At 42.4% G+C, this 17,038-nt stretch overlaps 1 protein-coding gene across 1 annotated transcript in view; it reads left to right on the top strand.

Annotated features, from left to right (window-relative positions):
* LOXHD1 (lipoxygenase homology PLAT domains 1) overlaps positions 1 to 17,038 on the top strand; it is a 283,771-nt gene that overhangs the window by 59,166 nt on the left and 207,567 nt on the right. Inside the window, exon 5 of the mRNA XM_072605219.1 lies at positions 15,781 to 15,879. Coding sequence (XP_072461320.1) covers positions 15,781 to 15,879 — 99 coding nt within the window. The remainder of the gene's footprint in view (positions 1 to 15,780; positions 15,880 to 17,038) is intronic.

Here is a 17,038-nt window from a genome sequence, read left to right on the forward strand (position 1 = left end):
TGACAGGAAGATGTGAGCTCCTTGAGGGTAGGAATTGGTTTTTATTTCATTTTTGTATCCCCAGTATCTGGTGCAGAGCCTTAAATAAAAGAGACTTCAAAATGTTTCTATTAGGTTGGAAGTGCTCAGCCTGGAGATGACTTAACCTGTGGTACAGTGAAAAGAGAGCTGAATTTGGAGTCTGGACACCTGGTCTCCTGTCCCTGACACTCTGTCACAATGAACAACAGGCACTTCGCCTGTTGAAGCCTTTAGTTTCTTTCCTTTAAAATGAGAATGATTTGTTCTACCAACCTCACAGGTAGTGAAGTGAGTTCTTTGTCACCCTTACAGTGCTACATTCATGTGAATTTCACTTTTGTAAGGTCACATAGTATGTCAGCGAAAGACTCAGGTCACCTGGCTCTCAGACCAATAATGTGACGTTAGAGCATCTAGTTAAGTTGTAAGGATTTGCTTTTAAATATATGTATCCAAGACAATATCCCCTCAGGACTACCCATTTTATCTAATTTGATCAAGCAGGCCAGTTTGATTGCCTCTTAATGTGCCCTTCCTCTAGCTGTGAATAGATGAGATGATCTTGATGCCATATACACACTCTCTAATTCTTCCTCCACCTCAGCTAGGAACCAGTATCAATGACCCATAATCTTCACTTGAACATTGACAAAAGTAGCTCTTAGCAAAATTGTGAAGTAGCTAATGTTTCCTTGCTCTCTCTCCCAGTTCTTAAGCACTTAAAGTCCTCATGCTATACTCTGCCCAGCTCATAGCCTCATCTTATGATGCATTGTCCCACATCGGCTGTCCTAGGTACTACCCTTCCCTCTAGAACGAACTCTTTTGCTCCCCTACCAACTGAGAGCATCTGAATAAATTAATTCTCACTAAGGAAAGAATGACTCATATCCAGATTCTTTTGTTATCCATCCCCAGGTGTTTGCATTTAAAAGATAATTTTTTTTTAATCCCAAAGAATTCATTTCTGATAGCGTCATTTCAGTCAGAGCGAAGAGAAGAATTTCTACTATGTCTTGCTGGTCCCTGTGAGGCACAGGGAAGGGGTGACGGGGTCATGCACAAGAGATCAGCAGGAGAATGACAGGGATATGTCTCAGCAAGGCTTTCATCTTGAAGGGGTAAGATAATCAACAAATTGGAAGACAGAGGAAATGGGCAAAGTGGCAGACATGGTCTGAGTTACAGTCAGAGATAGGGAATGAACAGATCCAAGTGATACGCATGGTTCAAGTTCTAAGTTAGGAATTCAATGAGCCAAGAGAGCTCCTCTTTAGGGTCTAGGCAGGAAACCACTGTCTGAGTTCATAAGCGTTGAGTCAAGACATGGAATGAGATAGGGGGCTACACAAAGGAACACAGAACAGAGGAAACAGCATATTGGTTTGATAATGATGGGTTTTGTTTCATGTGAAAGCTCAGGCATCTTTTGTGATGAGCAGGATTCTAGGCATGACTATCTTCTTTCCATGCTTCCACATCTGTAGGCACAGATATCATCCCTATCCTAGAATGTCTACCCAAATCTCAAGTCCCTTGTTTGGTGGCATACTGTTATTTTGGTTGCACATAGAGGCCCATTTTACTTGTAGCCGGTAACCTTATCAGTTTATAGGACAATGAAGAGGTGACCCCATTTCCTCAGGCCAAGTTGGTAAAATAATGGATGGAGTGTTGAGTTCAAATTTTACCTCTGACATTTACTAGCTGTGTAACCTCAGTTAAATTACTTACCCTTATGTATCCTCAGTTTCCTCATTTGTGAAGTAGAATAATAATGGTACCTACTTCACAGGGTTGTTGTGAGTATCAAATGAGAATATATGTTGTTTTGTGACATGTATACGGTGTTTTGCCAATCATAAGGTATGCCATATAAATGTTATCTATTATTACTTTCGCATGTCTAGACATAAGCCACAGTGGGCTTGGTAGGGTGGAAATGTTTTGGTCAGTGAGCTACCTACTCTAATTGGTTGTTGTTCAGTTATTTCAGTTGTGTCTAACTCTTTGAGGTTTTCTTGCCAAAGATACTGGAATGATTTGCCATTTCCTTCTATAGATGAGGAAACTGAGGCCAATAGGGTTAAGTGACTTTCCCAGGGTCACACAGCTAGTTAGTGTCTGAGGCCAGATTCCGATTCAGGAAAATGAGTTTTCTTGACCTCCTATGATTACAATTCTAAGATTTATTTTTCACTACTTTCTCCCTACATACTTCTTCCTTCCCCCTCAGCTGCCCTTGCTGGAAAAGAAGCTGTAACAAGTGCTGATCACACAATTTTCCCTCCTGGTCCTACTCGGAACTTTGTTGCCCACAACACAAAGAAATATAGCAGTGGTAGAGAACTATCCACACCAGAAGTGTGGTCCAAAGAGCAAAGAGAGGTAGATAAATAAACCTCAAAGGCTGGTGCTCCTAAGAACATTGGCATGAGTCAGATTGGCCCCGTTTTGCAGGCTCAAACACAGGGTAAACTTGGATTTCTTCATGACTGTAGACCCTCCTGCCTTCTCTGTGTGGCTTTCTATTCAAAGGCTGCTGCATTGCTGAGCTATACTCCTAGATCTCCGACATGCCTCCTGCCTCTGCCCCTGGCTGGGGGGAGAGAAGAGGAACAAACATTTATGAAGCACCTACTCTGTGTCAGGCACAGGGCTAAGAGCTTCACAGATATTGTTGACTTGTCAGAGTTCAACTGATCCCATTGCTCTGAGCGACTCCCTGCTTGTCTCTGGACTATGGGAGGTGCTGTTACTACTGTAGACTGTCCTGTTCTCACCAGGATCCCTTGTAGCCTGCTCTGAGGTGGGCTGATGCCTCAGCCTGTCCATTCTACAGATATGTCCTGGGGGAGCAATGTAATCCTACCTCACTCTGCTCCTTGGTCCCTGAAGAAAAGCAAAGGCTCCTGAGTAGGGACCAGTAGGGGGAACTCACACTCTTGCATGCTGTGGCTCCTTCAGCCTGCTCTAGCTGTGCCAGGACTATCCCACAAGAGTCCTGGTCACTTCCCCACCAGACAGTCCTGTGAGCCTGAAAGCCAGGACTGTCACCTACAAATGCTGCTGGAAGGGGCCCAGCATAATTTGCTATGTGGAATCCCACATGTCCCTGAAGCTTCTGATGGCTGCAGTGAGGGGCCAGAATTTCCCAGCAGGCTCTTTGGAACAACCAAAAATGGGCCTTCCTCCAACCCATATGCTTTACCACCAGTTGGAGCCTCTGTCTTTCATCTTTAGGCACTTCCCTACTCCCACCCCACCCTCCCCAAACTTCTCCCAAGCTGAAAAATCCAGAGCCTGAACAGACTTGCATGTCCATGCTGCACTTTGAAAGCAAAGCTATTGTACAAAAATCTGGATTTGCCCAATTAATGATCAAGGTCAGCAGAATTGGGCCCCAAGTCCCTCTGCTCAGACCAGGTATAGGTGAAGATCTTGCCCTGCCAGCTGGGTGACATAGCTGACAGAGGATGGATTTTAAATGAGGAAGACTCTAGGTTATATCTCACTTCCCTTACTATCTGTGTGACTCTGGGCCAATCATTTAGCCTCTCTCAACCTCAGTTTCCTCCTCTGCAAAATGGGGGTAATCATAAGACTTGACTCAAAGGATTGTGTGAGGATCAGATGAAATGACATAAAGTACTTTACAAACCTTAAAATGTTTATTGTTGCTATTATTATTCCTATTAGTAATAATGATAATATTATTATCATTACACAGTCACCTGGTTCATACACAGGGTCAGGAGCAAGGATGATGCTGACAGTCGGTCAAATCCAGATTTTCCTACATCAAACTTCTTTCCTGTGGGCAGAGATGCTCTTCACGTTCTCTAGCCCTTAGGACTGGGTCTCAAAGACTTACATATTTCACAGGCACAATATCTCATCAAAAAATCGACAAGACCAGGGCATCTAGAAAGCTTTGGGCTGTTGTTGCAGTTAAGTGGTGACCTGCATCCCTTCCCCAGGCGCCCAGGTCTTCCAACTCCCCAGCCAGGAAACCAGGCCACTGCTTAATTAGTGGTAACCCTTTTTCTGGGAGGTCTTTCATCAGTTCATTTGTCAGGGAAATGCCTGATGGAGAATTGTCTGCTTCCTGCCCTCCCTACTGCTAGCCAGCTGTTTTCAGTTACCATTACCGCAAACCTCTGGGTCAGGTTCACTCAAATTTGGCTCTCACCAAGAAGGGAGAGAAGCTCAGCAGCTGATGCTGGGACAGCCAGCTGTCTCAAGATCAGAGCCTTTTCCTCCTTGCCGAGGATGGGCATCTGTTCTCTTGTCTGCTTGCCTGTGTTCTCTCTGTTCCTGTCTATCTCCTGCTTGTTCAATACTTTGCCTGACACTTAGGACCTCCTGCCTTGCTCTGCCTTCTGGTATCTGTGGGATTTTTTTCTGTATATTTTATTGGAGGGAATCAGGATTCTTTTTACAACAAAAGTTAAAGAGGGTCTAGAGAAAATTGCCAAGGTCAACCTGTATTGATGAAAGAACAGGAGAGATTGCAAGGAGATTTAGAAGAGGTCTGTCATCTCATTGACTAGACCTGGAAGGGATGTCAGAGATCAACTAGCACAATCCCTTCATTTTACAGCTGTAAGGCCCAGGGAGGTAACTGACTGGGCCAAGGTCATACAAGGCAGGATATGAACTCAGGTTCTCTCACTACAGAGCCAGTTTTTCTTTCATGATATTGCCACTCTTCTCCGTATTTCCTAAAGACCATTTGGCTTATCCAATGGTACAAGCAGAGGAAGGAGCGCTCCCAATAGGGCAAGGGGTGTTGGTGTGATAACTCCACTCCCTCTGCCTTGGTTTTTTCTATCTAGAGTTACCAAAATCAGAACAACAGCAACCAAAGTGGTCAGACGATGGCACATCAGGAAGAAGCCTCCCAGTTCTTTTCCTGTCTCCGCTTTCCTCCCCTTGGTTCTCATGACAGTGTGGTGTCCTGGTTTTCAGTTACCTGCCTTGGGCTCCTTCACTGGATTGTTGCTCTTCTTTCCCCTGCTAAGTGCAGACAACCTGAAGGATCTGTTCTCGGGCCTTCTTCTCATTTTGCCCCACATTCCTATGCCTGGGGATCCCAGCAGCTCCTATGGGTTCAGAGATCATCTCTATGCACCTAAGTCTCCAGACTGGCTCTCCTATCTGTCCTGAACTCCATCACCACACTGCCTATCAGACATCACCCCTTCTTTATCTGTCTTTCTGACTTCTATTTGTTTTCCTGGTCTTGGGCCCATGGTTGCCCTGACTCTTGGTTCAGGATGAAGTGGAAAGAGATCTGGATTTAGAACCAAGAATTCTGGACTTGAATCCCAGCTGTGCAATTTCCTGAAGGTGAAATCTTGGGCAAATCACCTCACCTGTCTGAGCTCCAGTTTCCTTCTCTGCAAAATGGGTACAATATTTGCTCTGTCTCTTTCATAGAGTTGTTATGAGGAAGAAATGAGATAAGTAAAGTGTTTTTTGTAGGTTGTATGGTGTTATTCAAATGTCATTTTTTTTAGTTCTGCAGTAATTGGCAATTCATCATTAGCTGAAATATGTAACATGGAGATAGAGTGATGTATATGCCGTTTCTTATCTTTGTACTTCCTTCTGTTTTCTCAAATTCTCGGCTCTCATCCCCTCCCTCCAGTCAGTACCCCTGAGACCTTCTCTTGTGGGAGAGCCTTCTGCCCTGTATCTCCCCATTCCCCTGGGAGACTTTGCTGTATTTTGTCGGCTTTCATCTCCTCCTACATGGCGGCTGTGAATGTCTCACTTCTCCCACCTCTGTCTCAGATATTATTAAACCCCGGAAGTGTGTGGTGTGTAGGGGCGTAAAACCCATCAGGACACAATGGGAGTGGGGGGATGGGTGGCAGGGAATCAAACCACACCATCAAAGTCTTTGCTAAAAATAAAGAGGTGTTGTATTAACTCTTTATTAAAAATAAGATTCTCCAATGCCTGATGAGGCTAACAAAAGAAACTCTGGCCATTTCATTCATTCATTCTCTCTTCTTCTGAAAAAAAGCCGCTGCAACATGTGAGCTCCTTATGGAGCTCAGAACACAAAGAATGAGCTGTTTAGGGGAGGATTGTCAATTTCCCCCAGCAATCCAAAGGTGGCTTAATTAAAGGGGCATATGTTTGGCTTCTGCTGTGGGGAACATAATGAGCAGCCCAGTCTAGTCTCAGCTGTTCTGTCGGCTAGGGGATTTATTACCCTCCTCCCCTTGTATTGCGATTGAAGTTTGGTTTTCCAGAGATCCGTTCTGTGGGTCGTAGTGTGATCTCGTGTTCACAAAATTCAGTAGGGGGTGGCAGTCAGGGAGGTTGGGGAGTGCCAGGCTCAGAGGTTGAAGAGTCTGAGGATTGTGTATATTCTCAAGAACCTCATCTTGCTTTGGGCTCTGTGTGCCTTAGTTTCCCCTCTGTTTAAAGAGCTGTCTGATGGTTCCTTCATGAGGAAGGGGAAAAAGAGAAGGGTTTTGGGGAGAGATGAAGGAAATGACAATGTTTTGGAGGGAGACTAGGTCTCTCTCTCACCCTAGAATTACAGGAGTCACTAATAGCTCTGATCCCATGGCTGATTGACTTAGGAGTTTTGACCTGGCTAATTCATCCCTCAGGCAGCCTGGTAGATCTACTACTTTGGGGGTTCACCAGACTTAGTGATGACATCCACTGTGTTTAGCCCAAGTTCAGCTCAGAACTTCTGAGCCCAAGAGACATATCAGCCTTAGTCTTTCCAGTAGCAGGGATTACAGGTTTGTTTAACCAGGAAACAATACTCTCAACTTAAGGTTCTATTTAGGTCAGGGTTTCTTAACCTGGTGTTCACAGATGATCCCTCCACCCCAGGACAGATTTTAGGGATTCTGTCAACTTGAATGGGAAAAGCCTGTCTAACTGAAATTCAGCCTTTCCTTCAATTATGAACGAAGACAGCAAACTTTATTCTGAGAAAGGGTCCATAGGCATTAACAGACCACTAGGGGGTCCATGACATATTAGAGGCTGAGATCCATTATCCTTCCAAGAGGTGGAAAAATTTCTGTGAACTCTTGAGTGTTTACCTCAGTGCAAAGAAATTATGTGTGTAGGCTCTGGCACCTGTTATGGTGTAGTAGAGTACTGAGCTTAGAGTTAGAAAAGTTATGGCTCTGATGGCTTACTAGCTACATGACCACAAGAAGTGACTCTTGGAGTCTCAGTTTGCTCATCTGTAAAATTGGAATAATAATACTTGCCCTGTCTAACTCACAGGACTGTTTTGAAGAAAGTAATTAGTAAGCTATAAAGCACTCTAGAAATGTGAGCTATTACCACTGTAGCTATTAAGAAAAGGAAGTGATCAGGGCTAGCACACACAAGACTGCCATAAAAGAATGTTCTGCCAGAGCACATGGGGAACAAAACAAGCTATCATTAACAAGTTGCTCTGTTATGCATGCCTGATGCCAGTTGCTGGGCACCTTTCTCTAGGGACAGAGAATTGGGAAAGAGCTCAGCTGCTATGATTTAGATGGGCTGACCTAGGTTGGATCTGATCACAGTTTTCATCATTCTTCACTCTTCCAACCTTGGTGTAAGCTGAAGAGTAGCACTTATCATCAGAGTTGAAACTAGGCAGGTTTATGAAGGCTCTGCCCTAGGAGTGCCCAAAACTTAGAAAGCACTTGTACTCCCTCAGCATCTTAGAAAGAACTGAGCTTGTCACAAAGTTAGCAATAATAATTAATTAAAATAGGAAGCCATCAGTTTGCCTGTGCTTTCTCCCTAAAACTGAGGTATACAGGTGAGCTTCAGTAACATTCTCCTTCACTGACATGTCCGCCCATCCAGGTGGAGGATGAGCGTCTTGTCCCCTGGGGTCTCTATGTCCCTGTCACTTAATTGAACTTGTCTTTAAAATTTGATTGGGGATTGCTTTGGCTCTGTAAGCCTTGAACTTAGACTAATACAGATCCCAGTCAACACCCTCAGGTACAAATGACATATAGGGAGAAAGACCTAGGACTAAATACCATGGTACTGTGGCTGACCTTCTGCCTTCTGTGGACTTCCTCTCTGGACATATTATAATCACTCTCAATAAACACTTTTCTCAGTATTATACAGAGCCTGATTTGAGCCAAGATGAATCAGTCTCCTTCTCCTTATGTGGATTTACTAAGAATCTTGGAGGAAATGCCACTATAGCGGTTCTGCCACTGCTCATTACAGCTGCTCTGGTGGTAGACCAGTATCCCAGGGTAAATCTCCTGCAAGTAGGACATGGAGTCTCCTATGCTTTATTTTGCCCCTGTCTCCCACTGTGCCCCATTCTCTCCATGATACTGATTCTGAATTCTTATCTGTTTTAACATTTAGTTCTTATTCTAGCATCCACTTGCCCCTAACTGGTCCTCAGTACTGTAGATATTTTATTTAGTCTGCTCCTTTCAGGTGTCCACTATACCACGCAACACGGGTTAGTGGAAAGACGTACATTTATTAAAAATCTACTTGCCAGGCAATGTGCGGAGTTTTTTCACAAAAGTTGTCAAATATAATCCACATAATGATCCTGAGAAGTAGGTGCCCCATTTTACATTTGAGGAATCTAAAGCAGACAGAGGTTAAGTAATTTGCCCAGGGTCTTTTTGCTAGGAGGTATCAAGGCTGGATTTGAATTCAGGTTTTCCTGCCTCCAGACCCAATGCTGAACTTGTGTGTAAGGAGACACTTGGGTGATCCTAGGCAAGTCATTTAGTCTCTGTGAGCCTCAGTTTCTTCATTTGCCAAATGGTAAATGGGGATAGCTATAAGTACCAATTTTATAATATGTATAATTTTATTTTATAATATTTAATAATTTATACATTTTATAACAAATAAATAATAAAGTAAATAAAATAAAAATTTAATAATTTATGATATTATTTTGAGAGTAAAATGAAAGAATGTATGTGAAGCACTATATAAATGTTAGCTTTTATAATAATAATAATCATCATCTTCTTTAGCACAAGACTCTCTGCTTCTGTCTCCATCACAACTCCTGCCCCCTTGACCATATTCCTTTCCCCTCCCAACCAGAGTATCAGAAGATCATAGTGCTAGAGCTAAAATGGGACATTCAAGGTCATTTAGTTTACCTTCCTTCGTTTTACAGTTTAGGAAACTGAGGCCTAGAAATGTTGTCCCTTGCCCAAGGTCCCATAGGTTGTAACTGATTGAGTCAGGATTTGAACTTGAGATCTTTGACTCCAAATCCAGCCTTCTTTCTATGGCATCATGCCAACCAAGACATAACTACTTGTGTTCAAGCCTTGACTCTTACCTTCATTCTGGCCACTGCTGGTTGACTGAGACACAATAAAGCACATAATCCTCAACTAGCAGCATGTAACACAGTGCAGGCACTTAACAAGTGTTTGCTGACTTGAATCAACATCATCCATAGCATCAGATAATTCCCAAATGATTTCTACTCAGAAGTGCAATATATTTGGTCATTTAAAAGTTCTTTAAAAATGTATCAGTGTTTTATACACAATATATAAAAATATCAGTGTTTTGACACAATAGATACTTCCCAACCAACAAGGTCCCCTGCAAAGTAAATTCCCTGAACAACAGCTAATCAGATTGTTAACAGCAAGGAGGGAAACGTCCGTTGTTTGACAGGATGCTATCAACTAGGACAGTGGAGCTCTTCATCAGTGTTCCAACTCCATGCTGACTTTCTTTATGCTGTTGCACGGAGGTTTTTTTGGCTCTGTTTTCTCCACTTTGTACCTTTTAGGTGACTTAAAAATGCTGCTTTTCCTTCCTATTACTGTTTAGTTCATGTTCATGGCAAAATGAATTTTTCTTCCTCTTTGCACACATAGAGACAGTGGATAATAACAGTAGCTGAAGGGGGCTCCTGGCAGCTGAGGGAAGTCAACCTAAGCCCTAGAGGGTGAATTGTGCAGCAAACAATCCACGGAGTGGATTACAAATGAATTGCTAGCACGTGTGGGAAAGAAATGCTGGTGACCCATGGGGGTGGGAAGATAGAAAATCAAGGTCATATCACTCCATGGAATCCAAAAGCCTCTCTCCACCATGCCATTTGATGTATTGTCTCCTCCATTAAAGTCTTTCCTTTATCCCTCCCTCCCTTCTTCCTTTCCTTCCTTCCTTCCTTCCTTCCTTCCTTCCTTCCTTCCTTCCTTCCTTCCTTCCTTCCTTCCTTCCTTCCTTCCTTCCTTCCCTCCCTCCCTCCCTCCCTCCCTCCCTCTCTTCCTTCCTTCCTTCCTTCCTTCCTTCCTTCCTTCCTTCCTTCCTTCCTTCCTTCCTTCCCTCCCTCCCTACCTCCCTCCCTCCCTCTCTTCCTTCCTTCCTTCCTTCCTTCCTTCCTTCCTTCCTTCCTTCCTTCCTTCCTTCCTTCCTTCCTTCCTTCCTTCCTTCCTTCCATATGCTCACTCAGCATGCATTAGCATAAAGAAGCAATTTCAAAACCTGTGTTTGAAAAGTCATATTAATTAATCAGCAAACATTAGGGACCAACTATAATAGTTCAAGAACTGTCCAAGATGCTAGACAAAAAACAAAAAAAAGGGATCCTTGCCTTCAAGGAGCTCATATTCCATCAAGACACACACCCACAAATAAATATGAACAAATAGAGATAAATAATAATTATGAATTATATATTAATATATCATATACTATTATAAATAATTATTAAAATAATAATTATAAACTGTATTTAATAATATAAATTATATATTATATATTATATAATAATATATGTTATATATAATATTATATATTGTATATATAAATTACACAGTATGCTTTGGGGGTTACAAGCTTCTTTCTGTATTAACAACCATATTTGCATGAAAGAGCTGTTAGGGCTTTTTCCCTCTTCATATGAACATATAATCATTTATTTGTGCCTACTTTATATCCACTATTACTGTGTAAACTCCTTGAGGACAGGGCCTATTTTGCTTTTGTTGCTGTGCTGTCAATCACTCACATGGTGTTTGATGGTTCATAATAGGTACTTAATAAATGTTTGTGTAATTGAAGTTGGATCTTATCTTACTTCAACAGGCCTTTAGGAATCTGAGGTTCTTTAGTATCTTTCCCTTTGAACCTAGTATTGTTTCTTTGTTCTGTCAGTGCTCCCTTGCAGCTATAGGGTGGGAAGCAGGGTTTTGTGGCTAGATACAAAGAAGTCCAGGCATTTATTGCAGCACTGAGAAGTGTCAGGAAAGAGTTCACAGTTCTCAGGCAACAAAAACAACATTCCTGTTTACACCTTCTGACTTCCCCCACTTTTCTCCCTATTTAGGGCATGAAGAAGAAAATTTTAAGAGCCCTTTAATCAAGTAAATTCTGCTTCAGCAAAGTCACTACTAGCAATTCTTGCATCTGGGGTAAATTTGGGGTGGGTAATACAGAGAATAGTCTGTCTCTGATGCAGTTGTGTCAGGAAAGGGGACAGATTGTCCTTCAAGGAGTCCAGTGTAGGCCTTTGTTACATGGTTGATGGTCACTGACACCCTCCTCCCCAATCCATGGAAGGAAGTGAGAAATCATAGTGTAGGGGGATGGCAGACCCAAGGAGAGGGGTAAGACAAAGCACTTGTGGTGGTGGGTCAGGTCTGTGTGAGGGAGTGAGAATAGAATTCCATGAAGTTCATGGGGATGGTGGGCTGAAGGACTGTTATGAGAGGAAACATGCCTCCTAGATGGTTATAGCCTTGGGTCTAAAGGTTGGACACATATTTCCTGTTTATATCAAGGCAGGGCAATGTATAATCCAGTACTCTACCTATTTCTACACACATCAGGTTGTTAGAACGTCTCTCCCCTCTAGTCAGACAATGTCTTAAAGGTACAATGTGTTCTAAATGTTAGCAAGCAAGCCTTAGGCCATGTCACCTTCCTAAGCCATCTGGCACATATAGACACCTAAGGGCCCATACGATCACACAGCATCATGCCCTCAGGCATGGTGAGGTAGAATGGAATAGAGAATATAACGTGTTAGACCTCATTGTAGAGCAATCTGGATGGTCTTTGTATAAGCAAAGAGCCTCAGCTCTTAACCTCTCCCCTATATGGTATTAGTCCTCCTCTCCATTTGAATGTGGGCTCCTTGATAGCAGAGAATGTTCTTATTTCTGTATTTGTATACCCAATGCTTAGCACAGTGCTTTGTACAAAGTAAGTACTTGATAAATTCTTCATTCATTCATTCTCTAACTAGTTTCAGGTACTCCTTAAATGTATTTGCCTTATTCCCAAGAACCGCCCACACTTTACTAGAATGTATAAAAGTGTCCAGAGTTGAAATCTTCCTTGCCCCTATGATCAAGGCTTTCCTTGCATTCTTTTTTTCTGGGGCCATTCTCTTGGTTCATCGGCCCTCTTGGTTTCTGGACTCTTGGCCTGCTTCATTCACCAACATTTGGTTGCCCTTTCCTTTTTTCAACCTCCTGCTTCCCAGGCCCTTGGTTTCTTCCTAGAAATGAATATTGTAGATTCCCTTGTGTCTTCCTTGGCCACATATTTTCCAGACCTCCACTTGACCATGAATACTATGTACTCCAAAATTTCTGCTTTGACTTTTAACCCCCTTCCTCAACTAGTTCTCAGATCTTGGCTTATTTCTGACGCTACAGGGGAAAGAGTGCTGGATTTGCAGTTAGTCTGGGTTCAAATCCATGTTCTGCTTCTTAATAAATAGTAGATCTTGGGCAGGTCATGAAACTTATCTGGGCCTCAGCTCCTCATCTGTAAAATGCAGCTATAAAGTCTAAAAATGCTAAGGATTTCCAGGGTTCATTCTAGCTTCTCCTTAGCTCTACAAGTTTGGGAATGCTCAATTTCTCACTTTATTGGTCCTATATCCTAATTTCTAAGCAAGTCACTCCTGGAGGTAGAATTATGTAATTTTAGATTTGGAAGAGACATTGTAAGTCATCTAATCCTCCCTGACACCCAGCGCAAGAATCTTTTCCCATGATGCCCCACAAAAAGTGGTCTTCCACCTCCTTCTTGAATATTTCTAGTGGGGGGTAGGTAGAGTTCTCTTCCTCATCAGCTAGGCCATTTCATTTTTAGGCAGGCTTAATTGGTTAGGAAGTCCTTCCTTATTATAGAGCTAAAATCTAAGGCAGAGCTAAAAAAATCTGCCTCTTTGTAATTTTCCTGGTTGGTCCTCTGGAGCTACCCAGTGTAAATCTAATCTCTCTTCCAGATGACAAACTTTCACATATTTGAAGGAAGTAATTTTGTCCCACCCCCATCCCCCTTCCCTTCTCCAGGATAAACATTTCCAGTTCCCTCTGGAACCTTGGCCCTTTGCCTAAGTATCCTGACTGCATTGTTGCCTGAATTCAGGCAGGACATTTAGGTGTAGAAGGGGAGTTGGAATTTGAACTCCCTTTGCCTGCGTCTTTAGCCCATAGCATGATCAGCCATGGGGTGCCTTTTAGACAGGCCAAGGTAAGGTTTTTGCTCTTGTTTGAGGCAAGGCCTCAGATCTTGTTAGAGAATAATGTTGAGTAAAATGGATGGAACTTGGAAGCTCATGCCAGCTGGCACCAAAACAGCGAACACTGCAGCAGGATGGAGAGTGAGCGTCTGGCATCCTGGAGCAAGGCGATCTGGCTGATTCAGGCTTGTCAGGGCAATGAGTCCCTTCCAGGCCCTGGAATGCCACATGCGTGATATTGCAGTTTTGTGGAAGCACCAGAGCATTGTGGGTATTCTAGTGCACCTCCTTAAAGTCTTTAGTGAGGCTCAGGAGTTTATTTTATTTCTTTATTTTTCCTACACTTGTTTTTGTAATGGAATGAGCCCTGGAGTTTTAGTCCTCTTCAAGGCCTGGGTCTGAATCCTGTCTCCAACACTGGTTAGCTATGGGATGCAGTCAAGCCAGTTAACTTCTGAACCTTAGTTTTCTTATCTGGTGAATGGGACTAAAAATGCCTATCATGTCCATCTCAGAGGATTAGATGAGATGTCAAGAATATTGGCAAATTTAAAGCATTATGTAACTCTCACTTGCTACTACTGTTGTTGTCATTGTTGCAACTTGATATTTGAAGTATTTTTGTTATCAGCTGTCATTTATTTGCCCCCCTTTGGGGTACATATGTCTCCTTTCTTCCTCTGAGTGTACCTGAAGAAGGATTTAAATTTTTTTAGAAAGACTTGTCACTAAGAATAAGAAAATACAGGCCTACCCTGCATTATGTTACCCTGAACAAGTTAAATTCCAAATTATTTCAATAACTTTGGTGGATCTATGACCTTGTTGATATGAACTTGGTGCAGATCACCACTCACACCTTTCCTCTCACTTTGTGTAATTTTTGTCTATATCTTTCCAGTGCTTAACCCAATAAGATGCAGTGGCATCTTCTTTGCAACTTACAGTCTTAATGAGTTGACTAGAACACAGCGAGGTTGAATGACTTGTCCACAATCAAAAAGCCAGTACGTGTCAGAAGTGGGACTTGATCTCCTGGTTTGGAGGCCAGTTTTCTATACACTATATATACTGCCTCTCATTAGAGAGTTAATTGTATTATGTACAAATGACACATTTGTTGTTCAGTGATGTCTGACTCTTTATGACCCTATTTGGGGTTTTCTTGGCAAAGGTACAGGAGTGGTTTGCCATTTCTTCTCCAGCTCATTTTACAGATGAGGAAAGTGAGGCAAACGGGGTTAAATGACTGATCTAGGGTCACATAGCTAGAGTCTGAGGTCTTCCTGACTTCAGGTTTGTTGCTCTATCCACTGTGCCACCTAACTCCCTTACAAAATGCACATAGTAAACATTTAACAAAGGTTCTCTCCTCCCCTCCCCTCCTCTCCCCTTTCCCTTCCCTTTCCCTCTACTCTTTCCTTTACTTCTTCCTATTCCTTGGCTCCCTCCCTCAGCTCACCTGCTACAACTATATAAAAACCTTTCCTCACCCCCATCCCCCAATTTCGTGTTCTACTCCCACTAATTACTTTACATGAATTTTGTATTTACTGATCTGTGTACATATTTTCCCTCAGTGTTATATAAGTTCGTTGAGGGTACTATTTCTTCCTTTTGTCTTTGCATGCCCAGTGCCTACCATAATGCTTTACACACAGCAAGTGCTCAGTAAATGTTTGTTGATGAATTTTACACATAAGGAAACAGAAGCCCAGAGAGCTGGTTTTTATGAGGACAGGTGTATTCTTGCTCAGTCTGGTTGGTTTCCCACTTCTCATATCACAAGTACAGAGGTGTTAGGGATGGGCCACAGGAAGATGACATTTCCATTAAAAGAATAGGATAAGAATGTGTTTGGAGTAAACACAGGTTGATGCAAGTGGAACAAGTAGGTGTCTGAGAGTGCCCCTTCCTTCCCTCAATCAGAGAGGATGATAGACTCTTACACCTTATTATCTGGAATATACGGTGTCTGTTAGTGGAATAACCAAGTCCATATTCTTTTCTTCCCAGTATTACTGATAATGTTCAATATGTGACTAGTCAATTCTTTTCTCTGGCTTCCATCTTCCCTATCTGCAAAATAAGAGACCTAGGTCTAGATTATCTCTGAAGATCCCTTTCAGCTCATAAATCCTATGGTTCAATCAGATGTTCAACAAGCATTTATTAAATTAAACTTGCTAGAAGCAAGTACTTATTAAATTAAATTAAACTTGTTAGAAAGACTCCTGAGTTTCTTTCTTCCTCCCTTTCTTTCTATCCAGATAACAAGTATGATATCAAAGTCTACACTGGAGATGTAATTGGCGCTGGTACAGATGCAGAGGTCTTCATTAATATCTTTGGAGAATATGGTGACACAGGTAATTCTAGGTCATTTTTTTCATGTTTCTCTTCTAATATCAGCCTGGATTGGCTTTAGGCAGAATACTTTCCAGCAAGCCTGGCCCACTCTGTAAGGTTTGTTTCCAGGCTGCTTGAAAGGAATCCAGTGTCTGCATGTGGAAAAAGGCAGAAGAGAGGGAAACAGTGTGGAAAATGCTAAACCAATCTGACAAGGAAGGAGACTTCAAGGCTGTACTTTGGTCTTCTTTGGAAAGCAGAACCTTCCAAATAAAGAAGCGTTTTGTGGTCAGGACATGGGGCATTGTGCCCAATGCTTATATTTCCAATATTTGAATTACTCACCTTTTGGGATAAGGTGTTACTTGACTCTTCTGAAATTTCTTCCTATCACATGACCCGAAGCAATTCCAGTTCCTTTGTTCCTTGGGCCTCAGATCACTAAGTGAGTCTTTCTCACTTGACAATGCAGTTTACTTTGTCAAGAAAGGGTATTCTCTGACAACACCTAAATTTTGTGCTTTGCTTTCATCTGAAACGTTGGCAATATTTTGGCCTACTCCATTCCAGCAGTTTGAGGATTTAGAAGTTTTCAGTAGGAAGTTTGAGAGACCAATAATGGATAAGGCAATAGGCCTTAATTATGGAGTGTTCTAGTCAGACAAGAGAAGGCCTGAAGTTTAAAATGAGACACTAGGAGTGAGAGCAGAGGATACAGGGACATCAGTGGAACGAGGCAGGCCGACTTTTAGAACCTCTTTAGTAGTAATACTTTAGACAGATGGACGTACTTCCCTCAGATTTGGCACCTCCAGGTTTTGAGAAGTTTTTCATTGCTCTTCCTAGTCAATGTGTTGGATGCAAAGGTCCTTCATCATTTGTATAAGGGGACCCAGGCATGACCTTTTATGGACATGGGCCTGTTTTTGCCTGGTCTTATGAGTTTCCCACCTCTCATGTCAAAAGTGGGTAGACACTAGGGATGGACTAGGAAAGGAGGACATTTCCATGAAAAGTGTAGGGTGAGAGAGTGTCCAGAGAAAAGGCAGATTGCTATAAGTGAAACATGGATCTCTGAGAGGCCCCCCAAATTAGGGAGGTTTATTAGACTATCACATCTTATTGTCTGGAATATGTGATATTTACTATGACTAGATCTATATGTAATAAGGTAGAAAG

The sequence above is a fragment of the Notamacropus eugenii genome, chromosome 4 (genome assembly GCF_028372415.1).
Source record: "Notamacropus eugenii isolate mMacEug1 chromosome 4, mMacEug1.pri_v2, whole genome shotgun sequence".
Classification (NCBI taxonomy): domain Eukaryota; kingdom Metazoa; phylum Chordata; class Mammalia; order Diprotodontia; family Macropodidae; genus Notamacropus; species Notamacropus eugenii.